Source organism: Lytechinus pictus, chromosome 1 (assembly GCF_037042905.1).
Source record: "Lytechinus pictus isolate F3 Inbred chromosome 1, Lp3.0, whole genome shotgun sequence".
Taxonomy (NCBI): domain Eukaryota; kingdom Metazoa; phylum Echinodermata; class Echinoidea; order Temnopleuroida; family Toxopneustidae; genus Lytechinus; species Lytechinus pictus.
Genome location: NC_087245.1, coordinates 17918013 through 17941663, shown reverse-complemented (window position 1 = coordinate 17941663; position 23651 = coordinate 17918013). Strand labels below are relative to the sequence as shown.

Sequence of the window (23651 nt, the reverse complement as noted above, 5' to 3'; positions counted from 1 at the left end):
CCATGCTGGAACTATTATCATATACGAATAATCTGTCATCTGGAATGATTTGTTAATAGAAATTAAACGACTTGGAGCAAAACGTCCGTTTTCAAACATAAATTACGCATAGATTAGCGCGATTAATGAAATGGCATTTTTTTGTCAGAGATTTTAAATGTGTTATTGTCAATGGCTATTATTTACCCCAGAGTTTATATATGTAAAACGTTTTATGTGACGATACTCGCACATTTGGTTCTGTGCGACACCGCGTAGTTGAATATTACAAGATACAGTAATTGAGCTAGAGCTTGTTTTAGTTATTTTCCCCAATTATCTTGGTATAATAATATGTACTTTATCTGTATTTTTTTGCAACTAGACTTACTCTCTCGGATCACCAGATTAGACAATCCCGTATGTCCATAAGTCACAAATAAATTCAAACAAAACTCAACTTGAAATATCTTTCATATAAATGTATTTATTAAGCTGGATCTCCGGAAGAAATAATTGCATAAGATAGGTATATATTACAACAGCAGTGATGGTGATAGTCATAAAAGCTTTTATAGGGGTGGGAGATACACTAAACCGTTTCCGGAAAATATTTACGCTGCTTGAATCTACGCCAGTGAGTATAATCATAATAAATAAAAAATAAATATAATGAATAATATCATTGGATAAAATTCTATTGATAATAATGATTTAACAATAATAGTGTAATTATATTTTAAAAATATAAAATTAATGATGATACATCATCAATAATAGATATCAAAACAAATTGATAATTAAAGATAATTATAGATAATAATTACAGTAATGATAACCATATAATGAATAATATCATTGGATAAAATTATATTGATAATAATGATTTAACAATAATAGTGTAATTATATTTAACAAAATATAAAATTAATGATGATACATCATCAATAATAGATATCAAAACAAATTGATAATTAAAGATAATTATAGATAATAATTACAGTAATGATAACCATAATACTCATAATAATGATAACATCAATAATGGTGATTTTATTCACTGAAACAATTTGATAACAATGGAAAATCGATAGTATCAAAATGTGTCTTGGTGGTATCAAGATCGTTATTGAAACACAGCTTCTTACACGGAGTTTGTAATCACAAATATATCCATTTGGTATAGCACTCTCTCATAAACACAAATAAATCTCTATATATCCTTCTCATAAAGCACAAATGATATACCTATGGGTACGTCTTGATAGAATTAAAATTCCAATTTAGTAAAACCGACCACCACAAATGAGTCTTTTCAGTTATGTATGTCATATAAAAATCATTGAAGGCAATAACATTAGACGGTATATTTGATAACGATGTCTAAAACAAACCCCAAATTATATCTTATAAGAACAAAGATGTATGGTACTTAAATTAGATTTATACCATGCAACACATTTTACAGAGGATACAATGCGCTGTTTAAGCCATAATGCGAGTAAGGATAGGAAGGTTTTCAGATGTTTTTTTTAACATTTCAGGTGAGGTAATGTTGTTGGGGTATTGTTCTCAAGACGGTTGCTCAAGAGATTGAAAAGAATTGAAGCCAGTCGGTTTTGGGGATTTGCCATAGGAATGATCAGATTTGGATTGGTAAGAATACTAGTATTTAGTGTTCTCTGTTGCTGAAATACTGAATAGATGAATTAAATCTACAATTCTTTTTTTATGCATGCTGGTTTGCTTCAAAATCATAAAAATCGTATGTTGCCTTGTGAATAACAATCCGTATTCAACTGAAAAAATCAATCTCTAGTTTATTTAAAAGTCACTCTTAATTATTTGAACAGTGAGGATTATTAGCCCTGTAAAGAACATCAGAGTGAGAAAATGAGCTCAATGGCCAAATATGCAGAATGTTCCAATTCGTACATTATGCTCCAAAACATAAGCGACGAGTAATGATTACTCGCTAAGAGTAGCAGGTGTAGCATTTTAGGTTGAGGTTAATCAAATTTCTTACATATATCAGTAAAATATGATTATCATTGTCAAATTTCTTGTTAAATACCCCTTCCAGAGACTTAGGTATAACATTATTTGTATTAGTTGTTGGGAAAAATAAACTTAATTAAGATATATACCAAATCCTTCATATTGCACTGTGAAAAATAATAAAGAATAACTTAATACAAAATTCCAATACTGGATAGATTACAAACAATTAAAACGATACAAGGTAAGTTCAATACCTTCAAACAAAGTAGTAAATCGAGCTTATCGATCGCATAGCGACAATTATATCAATTAATTAGATAATGAAGATGATATCCATTGTCATTTTTATAAGAAACATCCATTATTCTGTTCATGTTAATAAACAGGTCCTGTAAAGAATTGTATGACGACAAAAATAGAAATTGGTACTCCATGTAACAATAATCATATTTGAAAACTGACAGTAACTCGATGCATTCACGTTAAAGACCGAAAGAAGGCGATTGTCATTTCAGCATTTCGTTTTATCTTAATAAAAAACCAGCAGGAACATACAGATTGTAAGAGTTCGCATTTCATTAAACAAACATTGACTTCTGCGGTCTGGAATTCAGTGGCGTAGCTACGGGGGGCCCTGGGGGGGGGGGCACGTGCCCCCCTGAGATTTGGTGTGCCCCCTAGATGCCCCCCTGAAAAAAATTGGCAGAGCAAAAAAAAAGGAGAAAGAAGAAAAGAAAAAATGAAGAGAAGAAAGAAAGAAGAAGAAAAAAGAGGAAAATAAGAGGAGGAAGACGAGTGAATGAAATAATGTGAGGGGAAGACTTCCAAAAAAAAATCTGTCATGTTACCACATAACATTTTTGCTTGCGCTTCGCGCCAGAATTGCCTGTTCGATGAGATTCATATCTTGCTCAATAGGCTAATATGGAGCAAGTTTTGAAGTCAATATACAAAACATATTTTAGCTCGGATATCGAGCTTTCATTATTTTTTTTCATTTACAAATTTAAGTGCTCTGTAAAATGTCCGTTTTGTGGTCTACATATCAGCATTTTAAGCTCACGGTGCGTGGTCACATTGTTTGATTTGCCAAGTTCCTATTGTCTACGTGTATTTCATAATGTTCCATTAAACAAATGTATTCAGAATGCCCTGATTCTAGGTCTAAATCTAAAACATGCGCGATAGCCTGCATGTTCTTTATTTAAAATGTACTTAAATTATCCAGTTTCACATCAGAATATCAATAATTGTCTGCTCACGCTTCACGTTCGCATTATTAATGATATACCCAATTAACTATATCCTATTTATGATTTACAAAATATGAATATAGAGTGTCCCACTTTTAGGTCTAAAATCTCAACTTTTCGCATCAATTGTTTAGTTACATACCTATCCCATTTATTAATACAAAAAGTGCTTAAAATTAACATTTTTAGGTCGGAATGTCAAAAAATTTTGCTCGCGCTTCGCGGTCGCATTATTGAAATATATACCGTCTTCGTGGGTAACTGTAAGCAGTCCTTAACAGGTCCCTTTTCGATAATGCTAGAACAGTTAATGAAAATTTCTGCTCCCGCTTGGCGTTCGCAGTAACCATCTAGTTACATACGAATCTTGTTCAGGATCACACATAACATTGCCCAGAATATTAAATTTACAGGACAAAATACATGTAAGTAAAAAAAAATCGCTAGGCTTATGAGATTATTTCATGTTTATGTTGTTTTATAAGAATAAAACTAAGAAGTGACTGATCGGGGAAAATATAGGTGAAGATAATTTCGGGCCCCGTCCCCTATTGGCGAAAGTCGGATCCGCCCTTGTGACACATACACACACACCAGAAAAATGGTGCCCCCTGAAAAAGCAAGGACCCCCAGTGCCCCCCCCCCCCCCCAGGAAAAAATCCTAGCTACGCCACTGCTGGAATTCCAATTTTTTTTTTTACATGGATGACAAATTTTCAGTAGGCAACTGGTTCAGATACAGCTGATTGCTTTATTTTTCTTTTATACTGCTCGTTAAAAACTGTGGTTGCGTATAGTTGAAAAGAAGGAAATCTATTTCATATATACTCCAAAGCTCTCTTAGTTCATTTATCGTGATAGTTCCGAAAGCATCATAGAATTCGGCAGAATCTCGACGGGTTGGGTTATTCGATTTTGGATAGAAGATACGCTTATCCCTAATTTCAAATCGGCGGAGCAATCGCGCACTGTCCTCACGTACCGTTTCCAACTTTCCTATGTAATCATAACTGATGGAACATGGCGCACAGAGTGAGTTCGTAGACTGCCAGTGCTCATTTAGTTGCATCCGATCATTGGTATTGATAATATATCGAATAAATTCCGTCCATCGGACACCTTCTCCGTTTTGTAGAGTCTTACGTGACACGCTCTTACGGAACCTTGACATGATATCCGCAGCGATGTTCTTGAAGTAATAGCTATGGCGCTCGCATTCAAGGTTCCGAATCCCCATGAATTTATCTTTATAGGCAGAAAGGAGACGAACAAACGGGTCTCGAGTGAAAAGGAACTTTTGGTAGTGCGAGAGAATACGCTTCCGCTCATCTTCAGGGTAATCTATCAGAGTTTTCATGTTGCCATGGTGAGCATCGTCACGTGATATACTGGTGACATCAAGCGATGAGTTATTGATGGCCATCATAACTCGCTTCCAGTTCGTACAACCAGCTTTAGGAACTGAACAATAGACAAACTTGTATTTTTCGTTGACGTATAAATGTTTTAGGGTTTCGTTGTGGATGTGGTGGGGGTGGTTCATTGGCAAGGATTTGTGGCACATGTTGTTCAAGTGTTGCTTTCGACGAGGCTGGATTGCGGCAAGACTTTCAGAATACGTTGGATATTCCAAATCCTGTAAAAAAAAGATGAAAATGATTGAAATAAATATATATTATTAAGACATTAATGCTTCCCTTCTGATATACTATAGATGTTTTTAAAGAACCCTTCACCCTTTCTTTAGGCACATGAGGAGCTTATTACCGACCAATTGACTATGATTTACAGGCAACCTCTCGTTCACTCTCGTTCTCGTTCAGAATAAACTATCGTTTTATATCATCTTCTCTACCTCTTCCTTAGATTTCTTGTATTATTTTCGCTTCTTTTTCTTTCCTCGTTTTTTTCTTCAAATCCTCAAATCTCCTCCTTTCTGTTTAACACTAAATAATTATGTTCTTTACCGTTTCTCTTAAGAGCTTTTTATGCAAGACACAAACTACTATCTGTAAATAAATCCTATTTCTCTTTGTAATTCTTATCATTATGCTTGAAAGACTTGTGGCTTTTTGTCAGGCGCTCGACTTCTAAGAAAGGAGAAGGGAAATGATAACATATTTTGTCACATAGGGACCGCTTGAAAATCAGCTAATGATTGAAATGGCTACTCTGGGTAAATAAGAATTATTATTATATAGTATTTATGTCTTGGCTTTATCACTAGAGTAAGATTCGAACCCGGACCTTACCCCTCGTTTTATATGCATCCATGGCGGCGGCTCTTCGTGCTGTACGGTCACTAACCCGCCTTCTGCCTCTCTTCGAATCCGATCCTCTTCAAGAACTTCTGATCTCCATTTTGTCTCACTGCATACGCATTTTGTCATCGAAGTCACAGACACTGCGCAGAAAGAAATGTGTTGAAATCAATTACAACCAAAATATCAATCACTTATTGAGTTGTTTGCATCTTCCATTAGTGCTGCTACGGGCAATTTCATACCCTAAAGATGAAATAAAATTAGCAGTTCTGGCAGCTGATCTCTTCAGTTTAGAACGTCAACTTATCTCTACATGAATATTTCATCAGAACATACAGACCAATTAACTTTGATTATTTCGGTTCTGATCTGAATAGACAAACTTAAAGAATACGAGCCACGAAATTCGCAGCTAGTATTATATTTCAACTATCAAATACTTTAAAGGGTTAACCAGACAGATTGATCTATCAATAAATGTAATTTAAGTGTGAAATCATGAGGACCGCGACGTCATCTCCAAGTTTAAAACTAAACCGTTTTTGTGAAAAATAAGCAGATGTATTGTGTATATATTTACCATGTCTGTTTGAGAATTCTAGAGAAAGAAGAACGGAAATGGTGGCGCTGCACGTGATGATAACGAGAATAGTGACCAGATTCTGGTTGCGATATCCCGAGGCCATGATCTCATCATAACGTCATCAATGATACCACTGCAGCAAAATTAAAACAACACAATAATATGTCAATTTTTAAGGAGGTCATTCTGCCAGGTACTTAACATGAAGAACTATTGAAATTAGATTAAAACTAGGAATGAATTTTACTGGTATTTTTCATGAGTATTCGCCAGACCTTCATTTTATGTTTCTCTCATCCTTCTGCTTTTACCAACTAACTTGGTGCTATGGTGAATCCCCTCCCCATTTAAACAGAAAAAATAAAACAATTGAATATGAGTATAGCGGAAGCCATTGTAAATAAAAAGATTGTGCTGGAGTAGGTCTCGGGGTCTCATTTTGCCGGCCTTGGCATTGTCCTGCCTACCAGCGTTAGAACTCCCGGCCTCGATTCCATACCTGAGAATAAATTATACTTTACATTCGAAATCGATAACACATTTCCTATTGAAATTCGTCCTATTGCTTAATATAAAGTAGATTTCAATACTCAGCTATTCGAAAAAAAAATGGATTTGTTAAGTAAACACTATAAGTTCTACATACTATTCTTCATCAAGCATGTCAAGGAAGGAACAAAGGTGCATTTGGGATGAAGTGGCCCTTGAAATTAACGCGATCTTTGAAAATAATAAGACACTATGTACTGCAAAGACTTATTTCAAAGAGAACATTTCATTCCTGTACTACCTTGTTACTTGAGCCATGCCGAACAATGACCCCACTCATTAACTCTCAAATTGGAATTAGAGCTCAAGAGTATGGATTTTACGTCATGCATCGTAAAGCACCTAGTGTTCTTTTTGTGGAACAAGACGAGTGTAATGATCTAATCTGCTCTGTTATTTGTTTTCACTTAGCTTTAAGGTAAGTCACAACGTAGGTTTATTTCTTAAGAAGATTTATCGGTTCACAGAGAGTTTAGCTTTTCAGAACTTCCGCAATTCGAGCACATCACTTGTTTGTAACAACGCTCCACTTTCACTAGATGTATGTTAGGACGTTGAGTTGTGTGTAAGTATAAATCTAAGTCAGGCGCACTGAACTAAACATTTTAAGTCGCACTTTACTTCAAGTAAATACATGCTACAGTCTTCTTGTTGCAAACAAACATTCTAGGCGAAAAGAGAATTGCAATTTTACCATTTAACAGAGAATACAACGAACAAATAAGATTGGACTCTGGGATTTCAATGGTAAGGGAAAATATGCACAGGAAAATAAAAATGACAGCAATAAAAAAATGATAGCAGTAATAGATGGATTTATTAATATATTGAATTACTTCAACAGATCTTGAGGAGGTAAACAATGAAACCCTAAGTTATGGAGACTTGCAAATGTACTTTTAATAAAACCGACATGTCTTCAGTAATTTTTAATAGCACTCAAATAAATAATTCATATTGCTTAATATTTTGCACATTTCTTCCAAGGTATATATTCTTTTCTTCAGAAGTTAATGAGGCAAAGTAGTCATGTATATGATTAGTACCCCCCTCTCTGTTCAGGTATATGATCTTTTTATGCGGAAAGGAAACTTAGGCTTGTATCAAACTATAATATCTGCAACACAAAAATAGTAGTCTGGCTTCACTATCTTGTTACATAATGTCTGTGTTGATGCAAATAGTCATGATTTAAATGATTTATTGATAAATACAATGGTTTTGATGCGACGTCAATTCCCTACATGTCCTATAATATAGGCGAAAATGAATCACAATTTGCAGTATTTATTGTTACAGAAAAGTATTCATAAGTACTGATGATTGTTTAGAGTGTAGGGTTTTAAGATTCGGTTTGTGCATGATGTGGAACGCAAAAACCCTCCACAGACATACCAAATGTTCCGACGTCCCTGGACCAATCCGTGCACGAATGGAGAGTAATGACTGGAAGATCACACAAGGACAATGCTGTAATGATCGTCTCATACAATCTCCATTTGAATGGTTATTGGGGCAAAAAAACAACAAACCTTTTTTGTACTCATCCTCAGTAGTGATTGTTGTATGGGTTTTATGATATGCATGCTTGCGTGTGCATGTGTGAGGGGGACCGGGGGGGGGGGGTGAATCTTATTATCACTTCTTTGATCTTCTTTCGCATCTGCCAAAGATATAGATGTTCAATAGGTCTCTTTTTTTCATTTTCTTTTTACTTTATATCTAAATATTAACAAGTTAATCGGATATGCTTTCTGTGTTTTTTTTATTTTTACAAGGCGTTTAAAAAGCCCCCCCCCCCAAAAAAAAAGAATAAAAAATACATCTAAGTAAAATATGACATTATGTCAAATGATGTTAAGATCAACAGTTCTTGAATAAGACCCCTACGGTGGATGTTAGAAGCTAGTAACACCATGCTAGAAGTAGGGAAATGATTTATAGTATCTTCTTATCACAATCACTGAGTAGACATTCGTTGTTTAATCGTCTTCGTTTTTTTCCAAATTTCACAGATTTTCTGTGTCATGTTAAAGTTTAAGATGTTCGACAAATACGAATAAAACAATATCGGGATTGACCACAGACGTTTCAGGTTTTTATATTGATTGTTCAATACCAAGAGATTATTTCATGATAAGGAAAGCATTGTGCTTAGGAATGATTACGATTCGATTGTCTTTAATAAATTATGATCTGATTACGGTGAAATATGCCCTACAATGAGGCAAAACATCATATTTATGAGAAAAATATCAAATTTGTATCATTTGATAGTAGATGGAAAATATAATTTTGCTGTAGATTATTCATTATTTCGATTATGCTGTATCTAAATCATACATTTATTGTATTATTATTGATGTCATTTTATGTATTGTAGTCGAAAGATATTTTGAAATGAATATGATTTGATAAAGAAAAAAAATTAAATGAGGCAAAATACAAAAGTGAATATGTTTCACTGCCCTTTACCAAACAAAGGTTACGGGTATCGAGGAAGTGGCATGGTCGCTATATTCCGCAGAGGAATGTTTCTATAACGGTGAAAATATAAATCAATTTATTAATTAAACGTATAGTAAAATTCATTCAACAACACAACAAGTCAAATATGACGTCATTGTCTAGCTTTCCCCTTTCCTCCTATAATCGATAATGTGAAATGATTCCTTAAAATAAGATTAAAAACTTAATAGTATTATTCAGAACTTGTTTATATTTGGTATATGACATCACATGCAGTCATAAGCATGTTCAGAAGGTTCAAAAAGAGCTGCCTACAATGTCTTCTTCAATATCCAGTCAAGGTGCTAACATCTTGCATTGAGATTCTGTAATATTGTAAGCTTGCAATGCCAAAATATATGATACCTCTCATACTCTTGAAAATAAAATCACCGCATAAATAAAAAACAAGGGCTAACTATAATGTTTATATTCTTACCAAAGAAATGGTTTGTTTCCTATTCTGTGAATGTATCCTTTTTTTATTCCAATGAAATGCCGTAAGAACTCAACAAGAAATAAATATTCGGGCTATTCTGATGCCTGTCTCTTCTGGAAGATGTTCATAAAAATGGTCACATCTGTCATGCTCCCTTTCAGAAGAGAAGGGACGCATCCCCAGGCCAAGCATAGCCTCTATTCTATTGTAAAATAAAAATCGATTGATACTGGTCAATATACAGTCAATATACCGTTTATTCAGAGCTTTGTCAAACAACTTGTAGTACGTCTGCGATGATAAAGCCAACATAATCAATATACAACATATTGTGATGACCACTATGTGAGGTTTTAAAGCTAAGACCCCCCTTGGCCAGTCTATCATAATGGACACTCTCTGAGCCCCCGAAGAGCTTTATCGATCTCACAAATTCAAAACAAAATAAAGGTGTTTTCCCATTGGATCATAACAGACGTAACCGGCGGCTGTATTTTAAAGGGGAAATGTTATAATAAAAAGGCTTCAATAATGTAATGATTTGAGACTTGTTTTTATATTGTAGTATTTAATCCCACCCCTCATTTACCGAATCTACTACATGTATAGTGCTATGTTGCCTCGTGTGAAACTATTGAAGAACCTGGTAAGAGAAGGGATGGGCATGATAGCACAATTGACAAAATACAACGCTTTCATCGGGTAGCCTTATAAGTTTTAGAATGAATACTTTTATATTGTTCGACGCCATGCTCTTTCTGGACCTTCAGGGATCAGAGTTTTAATTCACGTAAAAGCACATGGCTCAACGTACTCTGTATTCAACTGCTTTAAGTTATGTAATATACAATATTTTGATTGTATATCTAGTAAGTCTATCTAGTAAGAAAATCGTTCATTCTCGTACAGTAAATGACTCAAACTTTAATATGACATAATTTTCATGCTTTTAAGAGCAGATTTGAAGCAATTTCTAACACAGCAAAAATATTGTAGATCGTCAGTAGTAAAAATCGTTATAATAATATTTGTACATGAAATCTTCTAAATGTCAACCAAACCCTTTGCACGATATATTTACCAATTAGACGTAGATATGAATTATCATCCATGTTTAGTACATTTTTGCTTCCGAAAGTGATTTTAAAGTGATGACGAATACATTATAGGTGAAACATCTAATTATAGTCATTCTGATTAAGATTGCATTGAAAGCATAGGCATTTGGAACCCTAAAATTCCGCTTATAAAAAAAATAATTAAACCTCTGCTGACAGTGCCATTGAAATGGAAATTATAAAAGTATGTAATCCCGCATTTGATGAATATAAAGTCAATGTCAAATGTTGTAAAGAGTACTTAGTGTTATGTCTTATAGTGGCTTTAGATATTGACAAGTGGATTTAAGATCCATGTAGATCCATGTCAATTTGGACTTTTCATTGCATTGACGAGGGAAAATCGATCGATTTCATCAGCTTCGCACGAAATGATCGCACGAATGGAAGATCGTTTTAGGCACGGTCCATCTAATTCTGGGACATGTTCAGGGACTGATCCATGGTTTTGCTAAATATGACAGGGGTAGGGGGATGATGCATACAGAAAATGATAAAATTTGAATGGCAACTCTTTTTTAATGGTTCTCGTTGCCAAAACAATAACAAAGAGTCTAATTGCCACCTGATGTCCACACTCTCTTACTTTTTTTTTATCTTAAGACCTCTTCACATTTATTTTGATATTCGAATCGCAAGAAAAAAAAAACAGAACCAACCCGAAGGATAATTCATCCAAGCTTTGGGAAATCTAGCATAACAGGCAGTGGCGTACCGTGGGTCACGGCATGGGGGGGAACCAGCAAAATTGTTTAGTTACTTAGTTGGGCGCGCGAAGCACGCTCAATTTCCAGCTATACTGACCTAATAGAGACATTTAAAGACTGTGTCATTGAACGGATATGTATCTCACTGATCAAATGATGCGAGCGCGAAGCGCGATTTTTTTATATTCAGCCCTAAAAAGGGATCTAATAAGCAAATTTTTGTAATCATGATGCATACCTGTCTCACTAAAGAAACAATGTGAGTGCAAAGTTAATTTTTTTGTATATATTGACCCCAAACAGGGCTATTTTAAGGATTATTTTTAAAGGCATTAATGAATTCAATACATATTTCATAATCTCTCCATAGTGCTGATTTTGTTAGAATTACAACGAAACACATGAAGCACTTTTTGAACTCATTGTTATCATGAAGATGATATGTATCTCTATAATCAAATATTGCGAGCGCGAAGCGCGAGCTAAAAAAATTGAAATTCAGACCTGAAGAGGGGCATTCTAAGGCTTGTTTCTTTTAAGAATTCACTATACCTATCTCACTAGTCAAATATTGCAAGCGCGAAGCGCGAGCTGAAAATTTTTGAAATTTAGACTTGAAGAGGGGCATTCCAAGGCTTGTTTTTTTTAAGAATTCACTACAAGTATCTCACTATTCGAATATTGCAAGCGCGAAGCGCGAGCTGAAATTCAGACCTGAAGAAGGGCATGCGTTCTAAGGCTTGTATTTAAGAATTCACTAAGACCATACATATTTCATTAACCAAATGATGGAGCGCGAAGCGCGAGCTGAAAATTTGATATTCAGACCAGAAAAAGGGGCATATCTCACCAATCCACTTATGCGAAAGTAAGCGGACTGGAAATGTTTTATATTCAGACCTTAAAGGAGGCAATCACTTTTAGTAGTCATGAAAAAGAAGCATATGTCACGACAAAAATCAATAATAACTCGAAGTGCGAGGATATATATTTGGTGTATATTGACTTGAAAACGGGATGTTTTGTAGTACAACATGATTATATATCTCCTTGAACAGACAATGCAAACACCAGGAATGATGAACACATAGGCCCTCAGCAATAATGTTTCATAAAGTTATGAACAAAAATTATGATGTAATACAATATGATATATATAACATAATATAAGATCCAATAATTTCTTCTTACCCCACTACGTTTCTCTTTTATTTTCTTCTTTTCTCCCGTTTTTTTGGCCAGCCGATGGGGGGGGGGGGGGCACGTGCCCCCCCGTAGTTACGCCACTGATAACAGGTAGCTAGGCATGTCTAATTATTGCAATAAATTAGACAATGTATTTGGTATTGATTGATATCAAGTTGTAATACGATTCTACCTTGAACCTGATTAGTGTTTCAAGTGTTTCAAATGCTGCTCTTAATTAGTCCAAATATTTAGAATTTAGTGAGAATATTTTGGATTTATTTTGATGCTAGCTGGATATTGAAAGTGCAGCCAAAATATTGGGAATACAATCTTATTATGGCCTCGTGGTAAGGATCCGGCGCTCTCACTGCCGTGCCGTAGCCCTGGTTCGGTTCCTGGTGTGGGAACACATTTCAGGTGTATCCCGACTAAAGAGTTTGCTTTCAGGGTCTTACGCCTTCTTCTTTAAACATAACATGCACATATTTTTATTCTTCACGACAAACTAATACTTGTATGAATTCATGTATTAAAAGTTTAGAAATTTGTTAAATGGAAGAAAATAAATGTTTATTTCAATCGAATGCAATTGAATATGGAGATTGCATGCAGTCTGAATACCGAGAAATCTCTTGGTATCTCTCCTTTAGCCCTATATTTGAATTGAAGGAAATTAAATAATGTTTGTTTGAACTAAACTGAACATTCGAAATTGTTCACATGAATGGGTGATGTCTGGTATAAGGTATGCCAATAGTCCGTGTTTTTGTTGACAAATGGGGCGAACTTCGGACCTGCCTCACCATCGTGTCACGTTGGCTCAAGTATGAGCAAATACATTCTATCAGAAGCGCTTCAGAGACGCTTCAGATACCAAATGAGTTGTGACAATCATATATTTGGCTACAGAAAAGGGTAGGTTTTTTTTTTTTTCAATCGGAGACGAGGAATGTGATACCCGATCCGCCATTCCAATTGAATGAAATGCTACTGTTTTTTTTACGAGACCGACATTTCAAATAAACCTAAAATACATTCACGTCATAACATTTTTGGGGAGAGGGGGGTGCTGAAGGCCTGAAACACCCCCTCCAAGATTTACCTGGGGGTAATAATGCTTGTTATTAACCATAGGTAGCACCCACTGGAAATCAAGTAGATATGCAAAAAAGTAGACATTTAACCAAAACCACCTTCTTTTTGTAGTGAAACCCTTTTTATTTTGCTTGTCAATTTTTTCTCCAAAACCAGCAACCCCTGTTGAAAAAAATCCAGATATGGGAGAATGATAGGATAAAAGTCAAACGTAATAGGATACTTCTACACTTGAGTAAGATTTAAGGAGGTATTGAAACTGCATCACTGCTCCTAAATGCAGGGTTGTAGTCAAAGTTACATAACAAAAACCTTCGATCCCTTATCCCTAATACTCTTGCAAATCAGGTTTTAACATATTTTGATATGTTTGACGAATTTCTATTCATTTTATTTTACTTGAATGATTTCATCAACGACTGTAAAGACTTAATAAAATATAGTGATTTTGTATCCATTGTACTCAAACTTTAGTTGTTCATAACACAACTTTCTAGAGTGTATAATTCCACCCGTCTTTGTGAATGCATATCATTGACGTGGAGAAGATATAACCAAGTAGTGTAAAGTTGATATAAAATTATAATACACTTTGATATACCATAGTATCCAAACAAGACACACTTAAATATATTCCGAATGCAACTTACAGGTAGACGCATGGTTAAATAAGGTTTATCCAATAAAGAAAAAAAAAGCTTCTTTTAAAGCCCCTCTTAGTCTTAAATTTTGACATTCCCTCAAAAAGTGTTTGCCTCTCTCCCTGTTTATAATTTTATTGATATGTCTTTTGGAAGATTGAAATGTTAGACGATTCCAATAGGATTCATGTAACCAAACCTTTACAGGCTTAATATGCTATCACATGTTTGGTGGTAAAATAGTATGTTCGTAAGTCTCGAGTTCCATATCACATACTGCTCCCTTGCACAGCATAAATGATCATACCTCAACCAACTGAGTGATACTAAAAGCCGTTGGTCCTCTTGCAAGTACGATTTACTGACAATAATTTATGCTTTCTTTGCAGTGTATTAAATGAATAAATATAATTTTCACTTTTACTTTAATATTATCAATAGCTATTGTATATTGATGCCTTTTGCTTTTTGGTGCATTTACAAATATATGCTTAAAAGAAATAAAACCGGAAAAGATTGGCCAGAATTTAATATGGAATATTTTGTTTGAAAAAGAAATATGTAAGCATGTAATGTGATTTTGAATGTTCAATTATGAATATAATAAATGCCCATGGTTAATAAAAAGAAACTAATGATATTCGGAGTATTACCTTGGAATATACAGAAGTTGGATATGACTATTGGCCCGAGGCATACAATCGGTTATCAATATACTCTAAACTATGTTAATGCTGCTATACAAAGTTGAATAATAATTGCATTTGCGTGAGGAGGCAAAAAATTGAGGGTACATTTTTCAATATAGTGCAGAGTTTGGGGATTTTGCGAACGAGTGAGGCAAGAGAGCTTGGAAACGATAGTATTCAGATTAATGATTAAGTTTGTAATAAATTTGACGATTGGATAAGTCATATCGACGAAGTATTAAAGGAAATCCATTGAAAATCATGAAGTTGAAAAATAAAATGCAATGGTTTTTAAAACATGCCAATGGGATTAATGGTTAGTTTGTTCGTTTTAGCATGTGTGTTTAAGGAGGGGCGAAAGCTGCTTTGCGTGATTTTAAGACAAAGAAATGACAAAAAAGCAAAATGACTGGAAGCAACGTGAAAGACTTCGTATTTTCTTTAGAAGATCATACACACACTAAAATTAAAAATTCTTCAAGTTTAAATATTTTTTTTCAAATGAAATGCACGTCCTTGTGACAGGGGATGTATCAAGAAAAAACAAGAAGGATTTTCAACGAAGTATAGGATTAGCATCCAGGTTGAAAAGAGGAGAGAGAGCTAGTGAAAAGGGAAAACTGTTTAATAAAACGATTAGGGTCCCATAGTTAGAACCCTTCACAAGGCTCATCCCTGCATTGAAAAATACGAATTAAAACACTGAATGCTCCGCGCAAAGTACAAATGTCAACACCACTGTAGAGTCCTGAACTGCGATATAGACCCTGCATGCACTATAATAGGGAACGTTAAACGAGCAGAGCTGGACGAAGTTTGTGGCAAGTTCAGGTTGAGTAGTTGTTGGGCAGAGCATAGACATTTAGATCTTGCAAGTTATGATCAAAATGCATTCATAAATATAATGGCATGCAATGCTAAAGTAGGAAATGCTTGCTAACCGGCCCGCTGAAGAACAAAATGATTAATCCCCCACCCAACTTACCTTTAGTTAAATGTAAAAAATTGTTAGATATTTAACTATAGAGTTTTATAGTCGTTCCTGGTAACTGAAACTGATGATCAGAAATCAATTGTTTGTCAATTGAACTAATTTGGAATTCAAACACGATGCTAAAAATGCAAAATTATTTATAAAAAAAAGTATGGTAATGGACCAAGTTAAATTTGTTTTGAATATATCTTTATTATTCAAACGTGTGCATGCACAACAAAAGAAAAGATGCAACACTAGTAGCTCAAGACCATGAATTCAATGTTACCGAAACTGACAAGATATTCAAAAAAGAAACCTGGGAACAAAATGTTGAATATATAAGTAATAATGGTTACTTGGTAATTTCATGGTACAAATTCTGAGTCAGGAAGCATTTAAACTACATAATTATTATCGATGTAATTTTATATATAGACGTTACTTACTCATTGAGCTGTCAAATCTCTACTCCAACTGCAGTTTCAAAATCATGATCTTATTTTGATTAGGGTACGTGACTAATACGTGGTGATTGAAGAACAACTTCGTAGTTTTATATGCTGGGTTCTTTCAAAATATAGGATGAAGTCTAAAAAGTCCTGGCGTCACACCCATGCCACCATGATAGCTTTGGTAAGATTGCACTTCTTCAAAGTCAAGAAATGGCCAATGCTCCACGTCAATGTTTGCAGCCCATCGCGATTGAATTACAGGTATTTTATGAATGGACCATGTAGAAGAGCAGAGACCGTCTGCTTTTATGCGAGTTCTTTTTCTCCGCCCGCTATTCAGAATCAGCTCAAAATGAACACTAACAAGATTTCAAATGTTTTGTCTGCTCTTGTGTGCGATAGCGAGGTTTCTGACGGGATACGATCAGAAGATCGTTGAATTAAATAGTAGTTTCTCTCTCTCTCTGTCCTGTTGTACAAGATCGATTGGCGGAGAAAGCAGGAAGTATTGAACCGTACTCTGGATCGGATCTCCATGAACTGGATGGATCGTTCATCCTTTCCTTGTATGTTTTGAGAGGATTACGAGGGAGGTCTGTCAAACCAAAGTGCATCCTGCTGCTCAAGTCCTCTGGTCCTTGTGCGTTGATCGATGGGAGTGAGTTTTGCGACGCAGTAAATCTATTGAACATGTCTGTCAAATGACAAAGAACAGCTGGGTGGTCTTTTTGAACGGGAACAGCAGTTTTGTCCATGAAAAATCCACGATGAAACTACTGTTTTAGTTCACCAATTTTCGACAAAGACTACTTGGTTCTTTGACATGAAGGGCATTTGACAATACATTTTCTATGTTCTTGAATCCTCCGTATGTTTGAGCGACAACTCCTTATTATCATGAGTTTTTAAAGTTCTGGGGATTTATACTGCCATTCAAGTTTGATCGTTGTTGTTGTTGTTGTTTTTGCTACATCATATAAACAGTGAAATGGTTCGACCTTTCAACGCTTTGCAGCTGCTATCACCTGACTGCTAAAAATTAAAGTAAACAATACAATACACTAATCCACTGTTTGACCATGGACCTAGAGTGGTATACGGGAGCTATGATTCATCAACATTATTCTCTCTATCAGTTTCCTCCCTCCACGCTCTCTCAAGTAATGTCATTTTAGTCAGATAATTTGCATCATATAGTTACCATGTTTATCGTAGTACCAAGGAGTTACTCCTTGTACTAACATTATTCGTGACTATATCTACATCCAGTCCCAGCTTGTGCAGATTAGTGATCAGGGGTATAAAATTCAATTACTACAGAGCCCAGCATGAAGATATAGAAAATATAGATCTACACTGATGTCATGATTGTAAGAGACAAACAATAAAGATCACTTGAAATGAGTGACACACCCCTTGAAGGTTTAGCGTACTTATAAACTGGGATGACATATTTGCTCTGACATCATTCTGTTTGGATAGGCATGATACAATCCTATTTCTGCGGAGTAAAAATAGAATGGTTTCACCTGCTTAGAATTCATCTCCTTTACAAGTCAAAATTTCTACATTTCCTTGTTATCTTCTTTCAAAATGAGATGATTGAGTCGATTGTCAGCTGTACCACACACAATTCCCAGTCAGATTTGACATCACGGAAATGAACAAGTAATTCTGTGTGTGTAGGTTTATTGTTCTCACACCCCATTTATTTCACAGCATCTACACGGGCACATATTAAAAACAAGATGGAAACGTTTAAGCTTTATATTCCAACATATCCTAGTTTATTAGATGCACAAATTTTCGACGATATTCACATCGTCATTCACTCGAGAAAGACGATGAGGATATCGTCGAAAATTTGTGCATATAATAAACTAGGATATGTTGGAATAAAGCATGAACGTGTCAACCTTGTTTTTACTGTTATTATTGATACAACACGTGGACTATGCTGCACTCACCCCAGGTGAGGTAAAAAGCTGTGTGCGCTATGAACGCCTAGCTTAGCCGGGTAATATAGGAGCGCCTTGAGCACCTAACAAGGTGGATATGTGCGCAATATAAATACCCTATATTATTATTATTATTATTATCTACCGAATGTATGCATGTTATTGATATAACATTTATATATTACATAGGTTATGTAAATTCGAATCAGTGATAGGTCAATACGCCACCACGTGACCATAGCTGCGAGGATCGCATTTGTTATATTCTAGGTTTTGACGTCACCTCCGGGAATATACTGCGTTGTATTGTCAATTGCGGCGTTATATTCACTATGGTGACGTCACTCGCTGCATACAAGTTGCGCAACAAGGTAGTTCATTTGATGTACGCGCTAATGTTAACGCGTCGATTGCGTCGAAGAACGCGCTTGATGTATTTATTAAAAAAAAAATATTATGACGTAGATGGATCAGAGCTGTAGCAAGAATTTCGGGTCTAAGCCAGATGATGAATGCAATTTCTGATGGCGAATCCACATAGACTATATAATATAACAGATATTGCCTGGTCTATCGTTTTAATAAATAACATTTCAACTCCCCTACGAAGCTATATTTTTCCCTCGGGATAATATTTTCCCTCAGCGCTGCGCGCTTCGGGCAAAATATCATCCCTTGGGAAAAATATGACTCCGTCGGGGAGAGGAAATGTTATATTCAAACTCTAGGTAGGCAATATCTGTTTAATATATATATACTGTATATATATATATATATATATAATTATATAAACACACACAAGAGCCATTACTATTACTTTATTATTTACTTTACTTTACTATTACTCATTGTCTTTTACGCTTTTAAAACCTAAATGACGATATGATTATGGTGATGATGATAATGGGTTGTTTTTGCAAAACACAATGTACAAGAGAGTTCTCTATCTTCTGAAGGAGATTTACAAAAGTTGATGCACATAACCGCATAAGATGAAACATAACAATCCAAGACTCGTCCATTCTTCTCCCATGTCTCCCTTGTCTGATTTGAGATCTTGTTTCTAAAATGCCAAAAACAGCAACTTTCAAGAAAAAAAGGGGATACATTCAGTGTTTCTATTTGTCTCGAGATTAAGAAAGGAATGTGTCCATAGGGGAAGTGTCGATTAAACAACACAGTGTTTAATCATTGGGTGGAATAATAGACATGTTGGTTTTACCGTATTACTCTGAAAGTTCTGACAAATAAGATGTAGCCAAGTATTCAGGATTAACAACATCACCCATTGTCAGAAACTGACTGAGCTCCCTTGCTTACCAGTATATGGTAATGCTTTAGAAGATATTGGAAAGGGCGATGATTTTGAACAGGGTTTTTCATTTTTTGTAGAAATTATTAACATTAAGATCGTAGACAGAGACCTAATATCATATCCACGATGTTTAAACGTCGTACGAATTGCTGAGTAAAAGCAAGGGATGTGGTCATTTTGTTCACCCGAAACCCTTGACTATTTTTGTCATTTTGTCGTATACATTGTTATCAATCATCACAATCATCCGAAGTTACATCGTAAGTATCATCACTACCACAATAATTAAGTTGTCTAAGTTTTTGCTTAAAAAATAGTAATTTGCTAGGTCTTAATCAGAAGTTTACCACTTTCTGTTTCAAAAGTAAATAATTTATTAAGCATAATAAGAGTTAAGATATATTCAGCGAGGCGAAATGGAACTTATGCTTATTTTAGTTTGAGCCAGGGAAATTCTGCAAAAGGCGACTTTATTTTGTTAATGTTTGAAAGGAGGATTTCAAATCCTGTTGAGAATCTGAGTCCATAAAATAACAAATCCATGTAAGCATATAAATTCACATAAGATTAATTGCATAAAAGAGGTCACGTGTTGTCGCGATCGACGTCTGATTAACTCTGAGAATACCATAGAATTCTACACTCGAATGCATTTGTGTATCACATAGTAGAAAGTAGGTTATGAGTTCACTGAGCAAAATGCCGAAAATTTCATCAAAATCGGATAACAAATAATAAAGTTTAAAGTTTAGCAATATTTTGTGAAAACAGTCGTCATAAATATTCATTAGGTGGGCTGATGATGTCACATCTCCACTTTCCGTTTTCTTATGTTATTACATAAAATCATATTTTCTTCATAATTTCATACTTGTGCGAATAATTTGTCTCTCTTATAATGAAATAAGTTGCAGCAATAAATATATAATGCACTAAATCAGTTGTCAATCCAATTTTTCTAGTTCTTGGAGGAAAAAAATTGAATAAACCTAATTTCATATAATAAGATACAAAAGAACAAGTGGGGATGTGACATCATCAGCCCACCTAATGAATATTCATGACGACTGTTTTCACAAAATATTGCTAAACTTAAAAAGTCAATAACTTTGTTATTTGTTATCCGATTTTGATGAAATTTTCGGCATTTTGCTCAGTGAATTCTACTCTATTTATTAAGCTATAAATACGTTCAGCATGGACCATCCCTTTAAGCCATGTCTAACGATTCAACCTTCCATTATGTGAATTATATAGCACTAAATTTCCAATGATACAAAATTGTAGTGACCACGAAAGAACATATCACATTTCAGTTACCATTGTATCACGGTAAATGAAATGTGACAAGGTTTCTTGGTCATACGAAAGGTGATTGATTTTTTTCTGTTATTAGATTTAGTCATATACCCTCTTGTTATTGATTTGATTTTGTTTTTCAATTAAGGCCCTTCGATCTCCAATCTTAAAGTTTGGAAGAAAAATTATCAGAAAGATTAAGGCATAAACAACGATTGAGTCCTGAAATTTTCACCCGATTTTATTATTTTAGTTGTCTTATACAGGAAACAAAAAAATGTCAGGGACCAGGTATTTTAATGCCATATTTTGATTGCAAATATCTCATTGTATCAGACTTTAGAGCGCATCTGTCACTATTTGTTATCATTTTTTTTACACCTTCTTTCATTTTACCCGACAATTCATTCACTCTTTGAAAATGAATAATCTCTGTATTTTTCGAAATTTAATAGGTGCTGTAACAAGTACACCTTTTGTTTCTAGTTCCCAGATCAGCATAATTATTTGCATGTAATAGCGCAGATTCAATTTTTTACATCAATTCCGATCAACGATTATCCGCTTTTAAGATTCTTTTTTTTAAGATTTAGGCAAATACAACAAAAAAAGATGATACCCTTTCACATTTTACCTAACAACTGAATAACTCTTTGAAAATGAATAATCTTTATAGATTTTCGAAAATAATTTTAATAGGTGCTTTAAGGGGTCAAAACAGGTACACTCTTATGTTTCTAGTTGCCAGATTAACATATTTACATGTAATAATGCAGATTTAAGTTTATTACAATAATTCTGATTATCCGCTTTTAAGATTCTTTCGTAGATATCACTTATCCGTTTTATGGCAGCAAATAAAAAAGAAATCCACCAGAAAAGGGAATAAAACTTCTGTCAAAAGTAAGACGATTTATTAAATTAATTGAGAGTTGCTTGTTGCAAACAGTTGACAAACTGAAATATATTCGTTGCGTCCTACCGCGTGAATAAATGCCCACCCCCTTCCCGTGGTACGTGCGGGCGTATAGTTGCTCTCATGTTCTTATACCAATGGCATGATTTCATGATTTATCGATCAATGAATCATTATGTGAGTCAATGATCTATAATCTTGTGAATTCATTATACTAGTTTAAATACCACCAGGGGAGCTCAAAATATTTGTTTGGTACTTCAATAGAATAATCTTATTAATTAGTCATTAATATTCTATATTGAAGAATAATTTTGTTAAATAATTTGATGCTATTAATTGTAAAAAAAAAATGACATTAAACTACAATAACCGCTAATTCGCTTACAGTAAAGTGCCACCGTATAGTTAGTTAGCGACATCAACAAGTGAAACAGCAATAGACCTTCTAAATGTTGTTTTTTACCAATATAAACCAAGGAGATAACACTTTATAAGGCGATTCCTCCTTGCCTAAACCCTCCAAGCGTTTTATTACAGGATCAAGAAACGTAACTCGATGATTGATAATGTTCTCTCAAAGCACATCGGTTGGGAAGCTGTCTCACTGTAAAAGGGTCACTAAACAAACTAGGCCATTAGGAAGTCAATACCTTTGATGTTTTACTTCAGAGAAACTTTTACAGTATTTCAAATTTCACAGCAAGCGAGCGATCGAAGCACAAGTGTCGGTGCATTTTGTTAATATAAGCAGTTTACAGAGAACTTCATTTAGATTCATTGAACTTTGACCATATTTTGTGAATTACATCAAAGTCTTAATTAACCAAGTTAAGTTTTTGAAATGTCATCATAACTTAGAAATATGGACCTAGTTAATGAAACTTGGACATAATGGTAATCAAGTATCACTGATACTAGTTTTGCATGAGTTTTAAGTCACATGATTAAGATCAAAGGTCATTTAGGGTCAATGAACTTTGACCATGTTTGGGGTATTTTCTGAATTGTCATAAGTATATGGATATAAACCTCTCAAAAAAGTTTGGAAATCTGTGTTTGGCCATTAATTTCTCCCTACTCCCAATTTTAAACAATGCATATTTTACATCATTCGAAAGATAATTTAATGCTCTTTAAAATGATACCATGCTTGTTATGATCATGTCATCACGAAAAGAGCAGGATTCAAATGTGTTGGATGAGGTCTGAATTGAAAAGCTGCAAAACGAGCAAAAAGGGTTTGGAAATCTGAGTTTGACCATTCCTTTCTCCCAACTCCCAATATTGCACAATGCATATTTGATATCATTCGAAAGGTCATTTAATTTTCTTTAAGATGATACCATGATTGTTATGATCATGCCATCACGAAAAGAGCAAGATTCAAGAATGTTGGATGAGGTCTGAATCGAAAAGCTGCAAAACGAGCAGAAATAGTCATGAAGGCTCAATACAGAACATGGTTCTTTTGTCTGTGTCAGTAGAGATGAAAATCAAATCAAATCAAGCCCCTGCTTCTGTAGTGATGGTTCTGTGAGATAACATGGTTTGTGTCGTTGTTTGAAATACCCATGCATGTTTGTTTGTTATGTTTTTGCTTGTGCAGAGGTGTGTTTGATTCCATGTTAATGTTGATGTTAAGGTGCATGAAAACAATTAAAAGAAATTACTGAAAAACTCACTCATCACCACGGAAAAAAGAACAGTGACTTTCAATA

The 23651-nt window shown here is 34.6% G+C and overlaps 1 protein-coding gene across 2 annotated transcripts; it reads right to left on the bottom strand.

Moving 5' to 3' along the window:
• Positions 1-1007: 1007 nt before the first annotated feature.
• LOC129258643 (carbohydrate sulfotransferase 11-like) lies at positions 1008-17848 on the bottom strand. 2 transcript variants are annotated; one of them, XM_064097468.1, is made up of 4 exons: positions 16437-17848; positions 6078-6213; positions 5486-5637; positions 1008-4869 (listed from the first exon to the last, which is right to left on the bottom strand). In XM_064097468.1, the coding sequence occupies exons 2-4, from the start codon at positions 6181-6183 to the stop codon at positions 3985-3987; spliced, it is 1143 nt and encodes a 380-aa protein (XP_063953538.1). In that variant the 5' UTR covers positions 6184-6213; positions 16437-17848; the 3' UTR covers positions 1008-3984. The 2 variants fall into 2 exon arrangements, with proteins under 2 accessions (XP_063953538.1, XP_054752860.1); XM_054896885.2 differs by lacking the exon at positions 16437-17848 and adding an exon at positions 9577-9730.
• Positions 17849-23651: the final 5803 nt, after the last annotated feature.

Excerpts from the sequence above, each read along its gene's own strand:
- LOC129258643 (XM_064097468.1), bottom strand. The coding sequence starts at position 6,183 with ATGGCCTCGGGATATCGCAACCAGAATCTGGTCACTATTCTCGTTATC. Across the intron at positions 5,638-6,077 it reads AGAATTCTCAAACAGACATG|TGTCTGTGACTTCGATGACA; the intron begins GTAAATATATAC and ends CTTTCTGCGCAG. Across the intron at positions 4,870-5,485 it reads GGATGCATATAAAACGAGGG|GATTTGGAATATCCAACGTA; the intron begins GTAAGGTCCGGG and ends TTTTTTTTACAG.